General features: G+C 34.0%; 1 protein-coding gene across 1 annotated transcript; it reads right to left on the reverse strand.

The window, feature by feature from the left end:
• Window positions 1–3,697: 3,697 nt before the first annotated feature.
• SKB1 (SHK1 binding protein 1) lies at window positions 3,698–11,065 on the reverse strand. The gene is made up of 21 exons (XM_078320363.1): window positions 10,512–11,065; window positions 10,297–10,386; window positions 10,132–10,197; window positions 9,943–10,034; window positions 9,775–9,850; window positions 9,451–9,537; window positions 9,251–9,341; window positions 9,034–9,128; window positions 8,898–8,933; window positions 8,732–8,800; window positions 8,576–8,644; window positions 8,416–8,469; window positions 8,258–8,332; window positions 6,108–6,200; window positions 5,919–6,022; window positions 5,792–5,840; window positions 5,627–5,713; window positions 5,327–5,432; window positions 5,102–5,189; window positions 4,392–4,485; window positions 3,698–4,002 (listed from the first exon to the last, which is right to left on the reverse strand). Exons 1-21 carry the CDS (start codon window positions 10,872–10,874, stop codon window positions 3,919–3,921), a joined length of 1,968 nt encoding a protein of 655 aa, XP_078176489.1. The 5' UTR covers window positions 10,875–11,065; the 3' UTR covers window positions 3,698–3,918.
• Window positions 11,066–20,460: the final 9,395 nt, after the last annotated feature.

Below are 20,460 nucleotides of genomic sequence, written 5' to 3' on the forward strand. Positions count from 1 at the left end.
TTTAGGCTTCCATTGCCGAGCCTAAAACAAACTTCAAACTTATATTATCTCCATACTTCGTTATGGTCCCGTATCGATCCGTATCGTGTTGAAAGTTGACCTATAGTCGTACAGAGAGACTCGCATAGAGTCACGGCGCAACTGTCCTACATTTCGAACTTTTATAGTTTATAAATTTAGATCAACTATGTGAGTCTTGTTGAACTTCTATAAAAATTTAGATCAACTTTATCTCCTCTTTTTTTCTCGTACTAAATTTTATTTGCCCTTTATAATTTGTAATTTGTAATTTGAATTAAATTAGAATACAGTATTGTATCCGTACATTGTAACATAAGTATATTATAAAATTAAACTTTAAAATTGAACAAATAGATAAATAATAAATAGCAATAAAAGAATGCATACTCAACTTCTTTTTTTAATTATTTACAACACAAATAAAAAATGTATAATAAATTCAAAGAAGGAATAAATAATTGTTTTATTTCTTCGGTGAAAAAAATATTCTTATTTATTTATTCCAAACAAGTAGCATTAATGTGTGTTTTTTAGACTGGTTATCACCAAAACACTAACTTAATATAGAAAAATACAAATTGTTGTTGAAATAAGATAAGTGAAACTATAATAAATTCTACCATTTTCTTCAAATTGTTTTATTGCATTTCGAGATTTTTAATCAAGAGTTTTTGAAGGTTGGAATCACAATTGGCCAGTATGGTTCTGATAATTTGTTTAGATTCTAGATTTTATGTTTTCAACATTTATATGTACTTTAATATTGAGATGCCATCAGTTTAAAAAAAAAAAAAAAATCAGAAAACGTACTTAATGAAAAAATATAAATCTTCAAAACATGATTTACCATATCCGGATGCATGATAAATGAAGATGTTGGTTTCTACTTTCTACTACCAGAATTCAAAAGTTTCAAGACCTAATAGTTGTCTTTGCAAAAAAATAAAATAAGGGAAAAGCTGATGAAAAAACTTCTATACCAGTTTGATTCACTTTTCCATCAGGCATGATAGTTAAGTCATTTTTCAATTCTTTTAGTTCAACACTTTAAAATAATTCCATTTTGTGCTCAGTAATATGATGGGAATCATCAGTGACGCAGTCGTGATTTCTGTTTGATAATACAATTAATTTTTTTACGAACATACAAAATTTACATGTAATTTTATTTTCTTTTTGAGATAAAAAGGATTTAATTTATAAAGAAAATCTTATATTTGACAAATTTAGCAAATAAGAAACTCCAAATACCTGTGCAATAAAAATAATCATATATCTTGCAACGTTTTTATATCTTAGACATTACATCTTATATTGAATGGTGAGAAAATTAAGTATGAAAATAATAAAACCGTTCAATCAATATAAATAAAGAAGAGAAAAAATAATTAAGATGTAGCATGTATAAAGAAATATTGCTTCACAAGGGAGGAAGTGTTGCCTAAAAGACCACATTAACTATACATGTCTTTTTTTTCTTTCTTTTTTTCTTTTGAGGAACATGTCCATGACTTTGCCTTGGGCCAATTCATTTCTTTCATTCTTTGAAAGTTAAAGACAATAAATAAATAAATAATTCATTTTATTTCAAAGCAACATGAGCCACTTGTTACATAGCAACACTTAGAATGCTTTCTCTTTATTTATTTATAATAGCATTTGATAAAACAGTCTCGAGGTCGACAACATGCGCCACCGATCGACGAAGAAGAGTGTTGGGACCATAGTTTAAATACTTTGATAGTGATCCACATTAATTATTTTGATAGCGGGGAAAACTTAGTGGCTAATATAGAACAGGTTGGGGACCATAGTTTAAATACCTTGATATGGTCCACACAAATTATACGATCCATAATAATTAGTGGGGATCATAGAAGAAGAGTGTTGTAGAGATTAGAATAATAATTAGTGGGACTATATAATATCATTTTAGAATAATAATTAGTGGAGATCATAGTATATAATTTCTCTAAATGAGATGCGGCGATTTTGAAAGTACTAGAATAAAGGTACTTAAATAATTATTCTAAAAATAAAACAAGAGATTTATAGAAATTCACTGTATCAGACATTGAGCTAAATTTTCTACCTGTTCTATATTAGCCTAAGACTTACCAAAACTTTTTTAAAAAGAATGGTGATAACGTTTGGGGAAAACGAAAAGAAATAACCTGCAACAATATTGGTATGATCATAGTCTCTTTTTTTTGTTCTTGGGATTTCGCGAAGAGCTGACAAGGAAATAAATATTCTTCTTGCCTAGCAATTGCAATGAATTCAAACATGAAAATTTCATCTCTAAATCAATTGCACCGCGTTTTCATTTCCATTTATTTTTTCTTCCCAATTCGTCCACACAATCCACTGATTATCTGTAATCAACACAACGAACTGAAGATGTGAATTGTTATTCACATTTAGGAACCTAAATATATGTAAAGTGAATCAGATTAATATATAGTAAAGAAATGATATTGTTGATAAATTAAGCCTTATAGCAACTTTATTTATGGTGCTCTAAGCCCAGAAGACTTTGCTCCAACAGTAGAATGTATAACATCCTAAAATAGATAAAACTTAGTTAGTTCTAGTCTTTATCGTAAGTAATCTCTTTTACATATTATTGGAAATTTTGCATTTCTGTAACCGTGTGTATGTCTTGCCCATCTTGTGTACAAGTTCGCCAAGTTTTCATAGCCTGCAATAACCAAATAGATGCAAAATTAGCATACAAAAATATGAAAGGAGAACTTCAATCTATTCTCTGCTACTTGAGCCCACGCCCTGTATGATCCCATCTATCTCTTCAATAGTTCAATTACATTTGATGATTTTTTTCAGCTGCACTCATCTACAAATGTTCCAAAAAATTGAAACAAGAAAAATATGGTATGAAGTTTTAGTGTAAAACTATCGAGGAAGCAAAGGGGTATTGGCAAATCGCTGCCAGCCTCAATTTGTGGGAACTGGGAAGAGAGAATGCCATGCATTCGGGACCTCTCTGCTCAACGTAAACTGGAGAAAGAAAAGGCTGAAAATTCCGTGCGATGTTGACAAAGCAGAAAATAGACGGGAGGCATCACGAGGCGATTGGTGTCCGGATTCTTCACAGATAGATGCTTCAGATCTCAAAACCTCACATTTTTTTATTTGGAAAGGGGATATGAGATAATTCGATTATAAAAATCCTTAATCGTTAAAAATAATTTCTAATACAAGCAGAAAGAAAAAAAAAAAAAAAGATGCTTCAATGTAAACCGTATGCATCCGAGTTGTATATGGGAATTCTGCAACTACATTCGAACTAGTTATCTGATATATATACTGATTAATTTGAACTGTCAATTTGAGATGAATTTCACCGTCGTTTTATATTTAAATCCCTCGTATGGAGTTCGGTTGATGCGGTTACAACTTTTGTCTCATGATATCAACCCAAGGACGGCCCCGGTTTGACCAACTCAGGATGAAGATCGAGAGAGATATTTGCCCTAGTCTCAATTCATAATAACCACCACCAGGAAGCAAATTATATTGTTTGGACACCTTTTTCCAGCTTCTCAGATGCCAAAGAATAGCATAAAGTGTAAAGATAGGTCAGGTTTTAAATTGTCACATCGAAAAAATGGGCACAACTTTTCTATCGGATAAATTGCAAACTTAAAAATACAAGTTAAAAAACAAACAATGGTTTTCCCCAAAATCAAATCTCAATACACTGATTGCATGAGCACTAATACACCACAAAACTCAAAATTGTTTACTTTCAAATACAACAAAACAGTCAGAGACCTTACAAATCTCTAACATTGCCACCAGATTCCAACTCAAAGAATTTCTCTTGTGACATGGAAGAGGCAACAACTATCAATAAAAAAATAAAAAAAAGGGAACTTAGAGGCCAACCCAGTAAGATCGGCCATTGCTATTATGAATGGGAGATGGTGAAGGAGATGTTACGCACCACTCATACCACACCTAGGTACAATACCAGAGAAAAGTTCTGTTTAGCATTAAATAAATTTAGAAAAACAAAAACATCAAAACTCATGCATGCTTGCAGGATGCATTAAACTGTCCCCTACACCCCTGCAAAATGGTAAATGCCTCACAAAGCTCTGAAGGATGGACAATATCAAAAGTTAAAAAGTATAGCCACCAGCTCTTTCCTCATTATGTAAAGAAAATAAGCCAGCAGTACTTAGAGCATATTTCCAAGCATATAAATTTGATTCAAGGATTCTGTTCTGTAAGGTATTCATGTTATGTCTTGTGCAGGTGCACAGAAAATATTCATCTCCAAGTGTTAATTTATAAAACCACCCCAAAATTTAACGTAAAACGAGAAAGAACATAAACAGGAGAACCTTTGTGGGACTACAGCACCGCCAGAAGTGGACTTCTAGAGGACATTGTACCGGCACGTGAATAGGCTTCCTCAGTGGGAAATATACCGGAAACCTATCAAATGGTAATTTTGTTATCAGACTAGAGGTCGAATTCCACCAAGCTTCAATTAGAAAATAGTCTATCCATCAATATTCTTGCATGTGATGGGTTTCTGAACCCAATTCCAAACATGATGAGATGGTTCCCACTGCCACAAGTTGCCACAATCTCGCGTTTGCATTAATATTTTTAAAAATCCAAATCATTATATTTGTTCTTCATCCAGGGAAGCATGAAAAAATCCAAGTACACTATAGTTTATTTTGTGAAATATAAAGACGTCAAAAGACAAACACACTAAAACTTGTGTAGTACAGATAACTAGATCTTTCCAATCCATTGACTTGGTTATCTTGTGCAAAACAAAACAGATTATAAAATTTCATGTGAATGCATTGCTCATGAAAAGAAAAATTGTTCAGATTATTTGTTTGGATTTTGCAAAAAAGAGGTTGTGCCGACTTGGGTTAGTTGTGGCACCGGAAACCCTGCTCATCCAAAATATAATGGCTTACTTTTCAGCTTAAACTTTTAATAAAGCTGTTTGGTCAACACTTCTTGTCTTCAAACAATAAAGAGATGCATAATAGCAAAACAATAAGTTAGAAAAAAGAGTGTGAAACAGTACCAGCTAAACATGTTTGGGGTCGCAGTTGATGGTTCTATACCTAGATGCACGTCTTTATATAATACTGCATTGAAGTATCCAGCAAAGCCTATAAAAAATTCAGAATGTTTGAATTATAGTGTCAATTCACCACTAAATGCATTTTAATATGAAAATGGCATTTAAAAAAGAGCAGATATACAGAATTTAATAAAATTAAATTAATGGGAGCAATCAATTGCCTACCATGCACTAGTGCAGATCCTGTATCTGAAGGCAGCTGAAACTGCAATTTCTTGTACCTTTGGTTGTCAATTTTTGGCAAGAAATTTGGATGAGTAAAAGTAAATACCTGAAAAGCAAGATAAATATTCATTATTATGATAACGCCAATTAACCAAAGTTTACTTTTCTCCAGCTGATCAGCCAAACTTAGCAGGAACTAACACTAGCAAAGCTTAATAGAAAAATGAAAACTTTTAACCCCCTGCATCAGAGTAGATTTAAACTATACCAATTTTCAAAAGAATAATATAAAAAACTAACAGGTTGAGGAGGAGCAAGTCTTGCAACCCGGTGTAACTTGACAACATATGCTGTCTCAAAATGTGCTATGTCTTTGTACGTCTTAACCTGCACAGCATTTTATTTTTTGTTGGGAACTCATCCGTGACAACTTAAATGTAGAAGAGTAGATTTCCTAATGCTTACATCATTGTACAACTTCGATGCTGTTATTGGTTGAATGAAGCTGGTATAACTGCAAATAAACATAATTAACAAAGACCAAATACAAAATAAATGCTGGCTAATCTGCTTTCTTTGACCATATACATACCAGGATGGAATAGAAATCCCATCTGATTTCAAAAATCTTTGAGCTCCGTCAAGGCACTCCGGAGATAATTCATTGTCGCCAAAAGACCCAAGCAGCTCACTTACCTTAATCATGTTTTGCAAATAGAGTACAACTTGTTGGCATTGGTAATATGAAGAAATCAACAAGTATGAGAAACTTTGAACGTACCAGGATATCAGCTTTTTCAGGAGCATTCCAGCAACGCATGTCACTGGAGACAATGGTCACAAAGCTCTCCCACCCTTCCAACTTAATCAAGCTCTGCCATCACACAAGTTTCACACATAATAAAATGAGATTTTATTAATTTTTGTCATGACCAGTATGACAAGTCAAATAAATAATTTTTTTTTAAATATTGTTTTCATTTAATTATTGTGTAAGAATTACAACAAAAATGTTACAACTCTTTGGATCCAGAAGGTGTGCAACAACCGGCCAAGCTAAGCCCGACACGAGAGAAAATCCAAGGCCGATTGAAGGCCAATAGGCAGGGAGGTGCCAAAATAAACCAGATAATGTGTTTCGTGCTAGTTTGGGCACTAAGGCATGAGAGGTAAAGAGTAGATCATGAGAGGGAGAGAGTAGCTTAGGCACTAGTGTGCATTGTAGTTTCAGGGGCTATGAATCTGGTCAGACATGATTAGTGTTGTTCATTTCTCCTTGGGCTGAAAATTGACAATCTGAATTGGGTTGTAGATACTTAAAATACCTCAAGGGTGTTTAGTGAATTTACCCAAACAATAGGAATCCGAACACGGCACACATAGCATACGGTGAGGCATGGCACGGGTACAGCACGTGTCCCTTGTACATGTATGTGTCACTTGCCATGCCGTTAGAAGTGCGTGTCCAGAAACCAGCATTGTGAGGCATGGCACATGACACATCGAAACAAATGTAAACACGACACACGCACAGCTAACACTTGGTTTTTTTTTTTATTTAAATTCTAGTTTTTTTTTTTAATTTCGGCATGAAATGGGGGAGGAAACATGGCAGAAGCCAATTTGGTTAAGGGATCAAGCCCACGAATCCTCCTTTTCTCCCCAATCTGACCATCAATGATAATCTGACGGCTCAAATTAAAATCGATACAAACACTTGTAAGCACATTCAGGCATGTGTTGTGTTGTTAAAAGTTTATGCCTGAATTATGCACTTTTCAGCATGGCACAGCACATATAGGCGGCAACATGTGTCTGCATGGCACGACACGTCTGATAGACTCTTGTGTGCCCGGCACATGCAGACACAGCAAAGCACAGGTATTGCACGCTAGAATGTTCATTAGTCGTTTTTTTTTTCAATCAGATTAAAATATATTCAACCAAACTCTTATTCAATTTGAGCAAACATAAACTAAATCAACCGAATAATCTGATCAACCAGAACAATGGCCAAACTAAATAAACCAATCTTTGATTTGCTGAACTTGGTTAAAATGAATTGTATGAATATGTTAATTTATAACTAATTATACAAGACTTAAGTATATATTTTAATTTATGCACTAATGTGTATAATATTACAACACAAACATAATATTTACTAATATTTTGGTTCAGCTGGTTGGATAGGTTTTACTTGGTTTTCAATTTTCGAAACCAAACCATAAATCAAATACCTATCTCCCGTAATTTTGAAATCAGTCCGAACTGTTCTATCCAAAATAGATCTGATTTCAGTTATCACCAAACAAACAGAACCATTCGGATACCCTAGCCACCTTCCACAGCCAAATCACCCACTAAACTCCACACATCATCACAAATCCAAACTAGACTTATTCCTTGCATTGTCTACTTCACCTGTTTGAAATAAGCGGGTTGCAATAGAAGGGCACCTTTTTGCTGCCCTAATGCTCCTCTTGCTGCCCCAGATTTGCTCAACATCCATGCTTACCGTTAAATTCTATTGTTATTTCTTTATTAATTTTCTTTATTCTTTTGCTATTTATGCACTAGATAATCTATGGACTTATTATGCAAGAAATGCAAAACAAATCAATACTTCTCTATAGTTATTTCCTTCATCTTTATTAATTATACTTTACTTTCTTTTATACCAACTAGTACCAAAAAAATCCACCGCCTGTCCAGCCACCTACAGCCCCCTTTCCAGCGAAAACCACTTCAAACCTCAAACAGATCCCATATTTCAATTCCTCACGTTTTCCCCTTTCCATCAAGCCCAAGTTTGCACAAAAACGGCCACAAAACCCCCTAAAGACAGACCAATCCCTGTTGTCTAGAGCAGACCAACATAACACTTTTCCTGAGAAATGAAACCGAAATATGTAACTAGCAAGGACTCACATGGAGAGTTATGACTGCATTTGGATTTTTTTCAACAGCATACACTTTCAATTTTCGCCCTGTTTCTTCAGCTGCCTGAATGGGAGAAAATAGTTGGTAAACATAAAAAGAAATTTAACACAGAACGTAGAACATTAAAAAAAAAGAACCATTAGCACCTGAAGTGATGCTCTTACTAAAGGTCCTCTTCCCGCACCAACAACCATTAGCACCTTTCATAAAGTTAGGAACCATACAGTCAGAAGACACCAACATTCAAATTGAAACAGAAAACTTTCGGGATCATGACAACTGTTGCAAGATAAATGAAAAGCATACTGTTGTGGTAGTAGAGGCATTTTCATCGGGCACTCGATCAAGCAAAGCTTTTGATACTGCTCTTTGATACTGTACAGTCAACACAATAAAAATACCATACAAGTCAACTAAATGAATATTTTAATGAATGGAGGATAAAACAAACAACACACAGACCTGGCTATACTTAACAGTATCTTTCTCAAATGTTTCATAAGTCTGAGCCTCAAGATTATCCATCAAAGGCTGCACATATACACAATTATAATTTTGCTATATATTAGCAAGAGAAATAAAAATGGACTAGCCAGAAAATAACTTCAAACAAACTATCCAAGCTTGCCTGCAATGGAGATTGCAGGTAGTCTCTATAACCAAGCTGCAACCAGCACAAGTAAAAAAAAGGAAGGAACAAGTAAGCAACAATAACAGAATTTCAACAAAAGATGAATATTACATAAAGAAAAAAAAAGTGGCACCTCAAAACGCTCCTGCTCAGGAATTGGATCCAATTTCTGATAAAGGAATGCAACATAGTCTAGATAGGGCCTCAACGAATGTTTATTAACAGCCCCTAGCAGCATAAGAAGTTTTTTTTTTCAATCTTTAGTTTATATTTGTTTGGAAAAAGTTTATGTAGATAGAAAGAGAGAAAAAGGGTGAGTGGGTGAGAGGCAGGGGGAGAAAGAGAGAAACCTTCAGAATAGTTCTCATTGTCGCTGTCATGCATGTTATCATTAGATACTTGTTGAGAAACATCATGACGACACTCCCCAGATATAACCATCTAAAAAACAAAATGTTTAACTTGAATTAAAATAAAAATATGATGAACTTAAAATTACAAATAGGTCTTAATATGTACTAATTTGGTGAGAGAGGGAGGGAAAGAGTACCTGGACAGAATGGTCAAAAAAATCCGAAACCAGTCTCTGATGACGCTTGGATAAGCATGGGTACCCTCTTGCATTAGTCATAAATGACTGCATCATTTAATATAAACTTACATTTTAGCAAAACCAAAGAAACAACAGCATGTATTTGCCTTCACCATATACCATGGGTATTTGAAGTCTGGGAGTAAGCATTTGTTAAAAAAATAGCCATGGTTTAGAGAAAGTAGGAAACAAAGTCCTGATGGTACTAGCAGAAATTTATTGAACTGACCTGGGACTGAACAGTTCCCCCTCCCAAAAAAAATGAAATGAGATAACAATTACATCTGTGAGTAAGATGGCAGCTCTGACAGGTTCGCCGAACCAACGACTCAATGAGTTTAGAGAGGGCAGTGAACTCCTGAAAGAAAGATAACAAGCCCCTTGGTTTTTCTAGAAGAATAAAGAACAAATTTCAAGAAATAAGAACAAAGAGTTCACACACAGACATACAAAATATCAAGAGCTACGCAAAGTTGGGTGTGATGCTCACAAAGTAGCCTAAAGGAATTCCACCATTCCCATGTGTCTATTGTTCTTCCTTCCTATACATGACAATCAAGTGAAAAAAAAATAAGAATATCCATTGTGAAAATGTAATTTCTAAGACAAGTGATAATCAATCCCAAGCTATGTGCTTACATGATCTGCTATATTGGACTCATCCTCCATAGGCTCAGCTTTCTCTAATGGAATCCTCAGCCACAACTTTTACCAAACAAAGAGAAGAAGCTTATGAGAAAAGACAACAGGTGGAGAAATAAAAAAAATAAAAAATCAGCAGACAATGTCTAAAAAAAAATGCACCTGCATGTTGGTTACTCCTTGTAAGATTTGATTGACGCACCGTGCATAATTGCCACACGAGGCTCTTTTTGGTGGGGGGAGAACACAAGCCTACAGTTAAAATTATCTATAGAAATTCAGAACCAAAAGAATGTTCTGGACATCAATTAGAGAAACGTAATCAAAATAAAAGCAAGGAAGGGTGAAGAATTAAACTGAAAGAATGAAAGGGAAACCTGGAGAGAAAGATGTGAAGCCCAAGCAATCTCTTGCTTGAGAGTAATCTCAGAATCGATGCGAAGTTGCTCCTCATCTGAGTCCAAGTCAATCCACGAGCTCACCTTTCCGACGACGTGGCTGCTCCACTGAGAAGGGCTCAGAATTAAATCCGAAGCGGCTACTGGAAGCGCGAAATTTTCACTCCCACCTGTCCCAGCAGAGCTGGGTCTATAGCTTGGGTCAACGAGAGGAGCGAGAAGGAAGTCGAAGCCGGAGGAAAGGGAACGGGTTAGGAGGCGAGGCATGTCGGGTTCAAAGCCCGACTCCACGCCGCAGTACCGCGACTCGCTTTTGTCTCCTGTTCTTTGCCCAAGCGGCATTTTCGCTTCCCTTCCTGTATCTCCCTCTTCTCTCTCAAGCTCCTTGAGGGGGGGCTGCTGTAGACGACGGAGAAAGGCGAGTGGGAGAGACGGCTACTGGAGAGTGGAGAACAGGGCCGAGCGACAAATTTCCCGCGATCTTGGGACTTGGGTTTAGGGTTTTTGCTTCTGTTCGGGTTCTGGTAGAGTTCAAATCGGTTCTTATTTGCTCCCTTAATTGCAATGGGCCTAGTTTTAAACTGGGCTCCGGAGTCCGGATTCACTTTTCGGACGGTTGCAGATCCTGGCTCTTTTGGTTAAACTAGCTATTTCTGGACTCATACGAAAGTTAAGGCCCGACCTAATCACAGCCGATCAACCGATTACCCGCTCAAGAGAAATATCCTGATGCCTGACCTCGATTCGGTTTAAGCTAAATTAAAATTAAAATAGAATGTGGCTAGTATAACATCAGTGTTATTTCAACCTATATAACACCAATTTTAAAATTTATAGAATCGAGTTCAAACGGTGAATTCAAACCATTCAAACCGATCTACTTCATTAGTTGTGTGTTTATATCAAAATATATAATTTTTCGAATTTATTTAGTATCAAGTCAAGCAGTCAAATGTGTGAGTTTTTAAGTTAATTTTAATACATTCATTTTTTAACATTTTTACCACTTGATTTGATACTAAAATAACTCGAAAATATAAAAAATATGTATCTAAACGCATTACTCATAAAGTAAATCGGTTTGAACGGTTTGAATTAGTCGTTTGAAGTTTATTCAATTGATTTTGAAGTTAGTGTCATATGACACCGATGTTATACTAGCCGGACTCATTAAAATATGTTCGAGGGATGCGAAACACTTTCATCATTGCTTGCGTTATTACTGAAAAACCCGATTTTTTTTTTTATTTGTAGCATTTACTAAAAAGTTAATTTAACTTATAAAATTAAATTCGGAAAATTTTGAAACATAACACAAATATTGTTATTGTAAGCGTATTGGAGTTGAGGGAAACACTAACACTAACCGTGATAGTGTTTCGGACATGGTAAGCTTTTCATGAGATAGGGTACAAAACATGAGTGAGTCTATGGTACTATGCATATCACGGATTGTTACCGTGTTACGGCTCTATATTTGAGTTTTCAAATCCTAACGGTCGATTCGAACCGTTCATCTTCTTCTCCATATTAATATGTTTTTGGAGACCAAATTTAACATTTTTTGAAATTTTTTTACTATTTTTTTAGATATTTAGAAAATCACTTGATCTGAAAATTCTGGACCATCCAAAAACAGTGATTTTCAATAAATCTAAAAAAATAGTAAAAAATTTTCAAAAAATGTAAAATTTGGTTTCCAAACACATATTAATATGGAGAACAAGATGAACGGTTCGGATCGACCGTTAAGATTTGAAAACTCGAATATAGAGCCGTAGCACAGTGCAAAATCGTAATATGCATAGTACCATAGACTCACTCACAAAACATTGTTATTGCTTGCGTTTCACTCTTTTCAAAATGCTAATAATGACAATGTTTGTATTATGTTCGTGATTTTTTGTTTTAGTAGACAACTTGCCCTTTTTCACTACTCTAGAGGTATGTTTAATTACAAAATAAAAATAGTTATAATATTTTTTTTATTATTTGTCTCATTAAAATTGTCAGATTCAACTTCATGTAAAAACAAATTATCTTAATAAGATAAATAAGTTAAATTTTCTATTATAGTTATGCAAAACTAACCAAACACGTACGTTTGGATGACACAGGAATAACTCTAACTCATGAATAACTGCTATTCCTAGCAAGCTATTCTCACTATTTAACGTTTGGGTGAAAAAAAACGCTATTTTTAACACAAGGAATAGCTCGGGTTAGCTGCTATTCTGCTATTCCTATGAAATGTTGGGTTAGCGGCTATTCCGAATTTGGAGTTAGCGAGCTATTCCGAGCTATTATTTGTTTCATCCAAACGCACAATAAACTATTCTAAATAATCTAACCTTAGAAATAACATATTCTCAATCCAACCAAACCAACTTAGAGTGAATTTTTTTTCCCATGCGCACAGTGTTTCGGCCATTCAAATTGGACCCGTTCCTGCCTGGCAATCGAACAGGAGCTAAAAGTGTTTGGGCCAGCCATATAGCCGTATAGGAAGAGGTCACTACTGCATATAGAAAAAAGTGTTATCTTAGAACATGCTTTAGTTGTCAACAAATTATATGGAATTGGTTCCTGTGAGCATGAAAATCTGCAAATTAATTTACAAATTTATAGTCACAAAACTACACGGGAGCAGTTATAAAAATGTGTACAGGTAAATGTTCAGTACGTATCCTAAAAATTATCATGCAATCTTTTCAAAACTTTGATATTAATATCAAATTTCTTATTGGTATTTGTTGAAATTATTTAAAATAAATACTACTTTTCTTTATTAGAGTACTTGAAAAAAATTACCAAAGATCTTTGAAAAAGTTTGCAAAAGGTCTATTATCAATTTAAACAGTAATTATCTAAGACAAATTACAAAGGACTTCTCCGAGAGAGCAACAAAATAAGTTGATTGCGTTCAACTTTGAACCTACTAGGTCATGGTCGATGAGGTGATAGAGCAACGGTTGCTTCATGAAAAAAAAAAAAAAAAAAATTTGTCTTGAATCATTGAAGACGTCAAAAAAATTTAAGTCTCCACAACATAGGACCAAGGGCCGAAAAAAAAGAAAAAAAAAGAAAGAAAAGGAGGGCGGTATCCGGAATGGTTCCTATCCATGGTTGAGAGGAAGTATATGGAAAGTGAAACGAAGGTCTCAAGAGTTCGTCGCTTGTTTCGAATTGGTCAGACGAGTTTGATTTATTTATAGTCTTTGAATTTTTTATTTGTTCTAAATTAAATTACTTTGTAACTACTTTCATCTAAAATACTAACGAATATGATTATCTATTATCCATATTACTTTATATTCCATTAGTATTTTAGACAAAAATGGTGATAAAGTGGCTTGATCATAATAAATAAAAAGTCTAATGATTACAAAGAAGCAAATTAAATTTGAGTAATCAATTTATGGCAAAAGACAAAATTTGGTGACTTCCACAAAATTTATCCTAAATATTTATATAACTAAGAATTCATATATAACTTAAGCTAGATACATGTACAATAACATGAAAATTGAATATCTTGTATATACTGAACGATTATCGATCTAAGATGAACTATTGGACCACTTGAAACTTACAACATATCGGATGTATTATCGTCAGCACGTAAAATATATATATATAGAGAGAGAGAGATGGGCTATGGTGCATTGCAATGCATGGAGGAGTTTGTGCATTGGATCATAAATCTAAAATTCAAAATCCAAATGACTAATCTAAACCGTTCATCTTGTTCTCCATATTAATATGTGCTTGAAGACCAAATTTTACATTTTTCTGAATTTTTTTACTATTTATTAAGTATTTTACAAAATTGTTAATCCAACGGTGGCTTAACAAAACATTATTTTACTATTGGCCATATAGAATTTAAACTTGAATTTAATGGTATCAAAAGCCACAAATATACGCAAACATTATTTCCTCCAAAAGTAGAGGAAAATGTTACAAACATCAGAAACGTTTGATTTGATAACTTGAGAGGACAAAATCCTATATGGCGGAAAATTCAATTAACGTAAATGAAAAAGAAAGACAAGATGCAGTGAAAGATTGTCACTGAAATTTTTATTAATAGGAAAAATATTAATTAAATATCGAGATTGAACAAAGCTTTTGAATTTTTTTCAGAAATAGGAAAAACGGGATGGTGCATCACGGGCATTGGCCGTTTTGGGGCATCACGGGCATAGTTAGTGCCTAATTAACCTCCCCTAAACTCAATAACTGATATAACCGATGAACCGGGAAAAAACAAAAAAAAAAACCAGTCCGTTATGGCTTAAAACGGACATTGTCCATGATGGGGCAATACGGCCATGGGATAAATCAGCGAAAAAATAAAAAACAAAACCTGTGTACGTGATGCGCAGTAACGGGCGGAGAAAAAAAAAAAAAAAGAAGCCCGTGATGGGCCATTACGGACAAGGAAAAAAAAAAGTTCATTTTCAAAGAGCCATTTTGGAATATGTTGCCCTGCCAAATTTAAGAGCCCGTGTTACTAAAATGAGTTCAATATTGATCTCCTTGTGATATAGGAAAATAAATGTTATGTTACACTTAAGCACTAATTTGTTATTATTGTCAAGTATTGCACTAGGTAGAATAATTTGCAAAGAACAAAGCACAACCAAAAAAAATATATATGAAGGTCAATGATGATGATGAAAATAAGTAATTGTGACGCACACGGCTCATCATATGATCATTATTTATAATGGCAAAGATAAAAAAACAAAGCACTAATTTTTTCCTTGTCCGTAATGGCCCATCACGGGCTTCTTCTTCTTTTTTTTTCTCCGCTCGTTACTGCGCATCACGTACACAGGTTTTGTTTTTTTTTATTTTTTCGCTGATTTATCCCATGGCCATATTGCCCCATCACGGACAATGTCCGTTTTAAGCCATAACGGACTGGTTTTTTTTTTGTTTTTTCCCGGTTCATCAGTTATATCAGTTATTGAGTTTAGGGGAGGTTAATTAGGCACTAACTATGCCCGTGATGCCCCAGAACGGCCAATGCCCGTGATGCGCCATCCCGTTTTCCTTATTTCTGAAAAAAATTCAAAAGCTTTGTTCAATCTCGATATTTAATTATTATTTTTCCTATTAATAAAAATTTCGGAAGATTGTCATGTACCCACATTTTTCAATATAAATAATGTGATACATTAAATATCAGAATTCGGATCACCCCAGGTGTCATTTACTGTCAAAATTCGGATCACCAGAGATCGTTCTTTTAACTTGGCACCAATATCAAAGTACAAATATTACTGACTTTAGCCGAACGTTATCATCGTTTCAGAGTTAACCTGAACCGTCCGTTTCAATGTTTGAGTCAGGTACCTGAAAATATTCGAATTCGTAAGTATCACGATCCACTTATATCGATGTTTGATGACATTTTTCGGCTATCAGCTCATCAATTGTAATAGCCTAATATGGCTCAAGAACCAAAATTTTTGTAGTTAACACTTCAAAAATTTGAAATTAAACGACTACCACCCAAAACTCCAAATTTGAGTTTTTACAACTCACACATACCCAGCCTGCACACTAATTTTTTGATGCGCGGACTGAGTATGTGCACTAAATCAATTTTTTTATTATTTTTTGGCGCGCACTCTCTGCGCATCGATTTTTTATTTTTTTAGTTTTGTTCTAAATTGTTTGAAATTTTTGACCTAAATTTTTTTTTGGTTATGTTCTATTTCGTTCTGTGATATTTACAATTATATGTACACATAAAATTTGATGGTGAAATTGTAGAAAATAAAACGTACTTATTTAACAAATAAAATTTTGAACTAAATTTGAATTAAAAGTTACTACAACAAATTATACGGACAATCTGAACAATGTTTTGTACTAAGTTGATGCGTAAATTGCTACAAAGTATACAAAGAAACGTCAAAATCAAATAAGGATTTGAAATGATAATTTTTTTTTTTTTTTGAAATCCTTGGCAGTGACTACCAAATTGCATTAATATAGATGTGATTATTACAACGAGTTCATAAGAGAACTACACAACTCTAAGCATGAAAAAAATAAAAAGTAAAATACATCATGTGCTAATGCACCACTTCTACTCTGTTGCCCCTCTCACAACATTTCATCCATAAATCATTCTCCTCATAAATCAACAATGCCAGCTGTCTTGGAGGTAGTCTTCTATTATGGAAAACAAACTCGTTTCGTTGTTTTCAAATTCCCCACAGCACTCCCATAAAAGAAGTCACCCATCTCCTCTTCTTATCATGCACGGAAGAATTGTAATGTCTCCTAGAAGCATCCCATGTGCTATGGATCGAATCAGAGATATGAACCAAACCACCCATACATTCCCATACCTGTCTCGCATATGAACATTCAAAGAACAGATGGAAGATATATAGTTTCTAATGTGCAAACCGAACACATAGGACATCTTGCATCACATTGCATATTTCTTTGTAGCATCATCTCTCGTGTTAATATCTTGTTGTTCAACCATAGAAAAGTAAAAATCTTAACCTTGCTAGGTGCATAACAACGCCACAGAACCATATAATTCCATCTTAACTTACCACCTGACACCATGGTCTTGTAAATGGATGCAGAGGAGTATTTACCATCATTTGACCATCTCCATACAAGACTATCTTCCTCATCTATAAACTCTGGAACCGAGTCCATTGGAATAGGCAGAATAATGGGCCATCTCGTTAACATTTCCTTTAGGGGGCGTTTGGTTTGTTCTATTAGATGGTAATTCCCTGGCATCTGAATGCCATTTATGTGATTACCGCGTTTGGTTAAAGAAGAAATGGAATAAACACGGGAATCCCCGATTCCCTTGTCATCGGAATGCCATAGTTTATGGCTATTCTGATAGCAAAAAAAAGGCAGATTTTCTTCATTCCTGCTCAATGGAAATCCCATCTAGCGCGCGATTTCTTTTTTTTTTTCACTGGAACTCCTCTCTTCTTCTCCGATATCCAACGCATGAGAAGGAAATCGTCTAGTCGACCTCCGCTCCGTGTCCAACTTCTCTCCTCCAAATTGGTTCGGTCCTGTACCTCTCTCTATTTTTGTTTTTATCTTTTCATTTCCTCTCACACCATTCCTGATCTCAATGTTTCTGAATTGAGCTTTGCTCGCTATCGTCTTCGATTAAATCCTAGGTTTGGAGATTCCGCGACACCGGATTCGTTCGCGATTGAGAATCATAAATCTTGCTTTTGGTCGCCGCTCGATTTTTTCTTGTAATTGGTAAACTCTAAAGTTAGTTTCTTTGCTAGTCTCAATCATAGGTTTTTCAGTAATTTGTATCGATGTATAAGATGCTTTGCCTAAAATTGAATTTTAGGCAGTATATGCTGTGCTTGATGGAATTGGTACAGTGCTCTCTAATTAAGCCCCAATGTCCCTCCCCTAATCCTATATTGTCGCACTTCTGCGACCTCATACTAGAAAAACTTGAGAAACAGTATCAAACTAAAGGTCAAGCCTGTACTGGTACCAATCCAGTTGGTATAATAAATAATCTGAACCTTATTTTTCTTACAAATAAGACTACTAGAACAATTCTTCTCTTATGTTAGGTGTAAAATATGTACACTAGTATCATACCCATGCGTTGCAACGGAGACATATTATAAGAAAATAAATATATCAATGAAAATAATAATTATCCAAAAATTAAGACACATGTTAATAGAAAATTTATATGATTATGTATTTTTAATTAACTTTAATCATGATCTCTAATAACAATTTGATGATGTGATGATTCTTTATTTTTAAGTTCCAATGATATCAAATAATAGCTCGATTCAAATCTAAAATCAAATATCGTACAACAATTCAATATCGACATATAATATGATATCAAAAAATATAAATAAAAAGTGTTATCGTGTGTATCTATAGGATATATACCAGTATCATACTCGTGTGTTGCAACGGGGACATATTATAAGAAACAAATATATGAATGAAAATAATAATTATCTAAAAATTAAAACACATGTTAATAGAAAATTTATATGATTCTGTATTTTTAATTAACTTTAATCGTTATCTCTAATAACAATTTGATTATTTTTTATTTTAAGTACCAATGATATCAAATAATAGCTCGATTCGAATCTAATATCAAATATCATACAACAATTCAATATCAACATATAATATGATATCAAAAAACATAAATAAAAAGTGTTATCGTGTGTATGTATAGGATACACACACACACATTGATATATTCTATATCGGAAATATATTCTAAATTGCCCACACCAATATGTATAGAAATAAAGAAAGAGAAATAAGGAAATAAAAAAAAATGATTTCCATTGTGATCCGTATAAAAATGAAGAAGTAAGGAAACAATAAATAAGAAAATGAAAAATGGAGTCTTCTCAATTGAAGAGGAGAAATATGGAAACAAAAAAAAGGAAACAGATAAATATATCGCTAAATTTCAGAATTTATTCAATTTTAATTGTAACATATCGTGTGGCAGCATATGTGGTGGGTATGTTTTTAACTAAATTTAGACTTCTATACATAAAACATATGCATTTAATCAAAAGAGGAGAAATATGAAAACAAAAAAAAGGAAACAGATAAATATATCGCTAAATTTCAGAATTTATTCAATTTTAATTATAACATATCGTGTGGCAGCATATGTGGTGGGTATATTTTTAACTAAATTTAGACTTCTATACATAAAACATATGCATTTAATCAAAAGAAGACAAAATATGTAATTAGAGAGCTGAGATTAAATCCGAAGTTTCATCTCTCAATCGTAGCCATTGGCGGATCGGACGCTCAACGTGCTTAATAATAGAATAGAGATACCAAAGGGAAAAGCATTGTATCTGACAAGTGGTCCCACTTATTTTCCAGACAAATGAGGAGGCTACAGACGTATGCTGGGTTCAGCTTCCTGGCAACGATCTCGGCCGTGTACATTTAATGGAACAACTAATATCTTAGAAACAACACATTTAATGGAATTTGAGCAATTTGATGGGAATTGATGACAGTTTGGTGAGAATTTTGGTAAATAATTTCTGGTTTTTTGCTATTGGTATGAGTGCTGATTATATTTTTTCTGGTTTTTTTGGTGTTGATTTGGGTGCTGATTTTCTAGTATTGATGGTTTGTACCAGTTCAGATCTAAAGAGAATTTTTCTGGTATGCTTTGAGTGAGAATTTGAGCTTTTAATGATGTTATAGTTCTTTGTTATTTACAGTATTTTCATACAGTTAAACAAACAAGACACATTTTTTTTGTTTATCCTTCACTTGTTAGTGTCAGTGTGTTGATTGTAAGATTATGTTAGTCTGTTCATATTTAATACATTAATACTGTATATAATTTAGCACATTAATTGACTGATATTTATCTTTGCATATTTTAATTCGACTGTTCAAGTACAACTTTGAATGATTTTATTGGTTGGACTTATATTTATACGAATTAAATAAGTATTTTTCTTGAACAAAATTTAGTTAAATTCAATAATTTAAAAGCAATGAAGACATGTCTTGATAGCCATTACAACCAAACACAGTAATGACATATTTTCTGGAATGCTGAAACGATAGCCATGTGCGAACCAAACATGATAATGACACATTCCCTGAAATCCTTCTATTCCCTGGAATGATTTATAGCGTGAACCAAACGTCCCCTTAGGGATATCCCTTGCAAACGGGGTCGCATCAAACCATCTTTAAGTGATCTGATTGGTGTCATATCCCATGTATCTTACCAATACGAAATTGAATTACCATTGCTAGTAGTCCACACCGCACACCAACGAAAGAGAGGCTTAATTTTAATCAATTGGTTCCAAAAGAAAAACCCATTTGTCATCCAAGACCTTGGGGTTATTTATCGTGTATTCAA

The sequence above is a fragment of the Carex rostrata genome, chromosome 18 (assembly GCF_964058835.1).
Source record: "Carex rostrata chromosome 18, lpCarRost1.2, whole genome shotgun sequence".
NCBI classification, from domain to species: Eukaryota; Viridiplantae; Streptophyta; class Magnoliopsida; order Poales; family Cyperaceae; genus Carex; species Carex rostrata.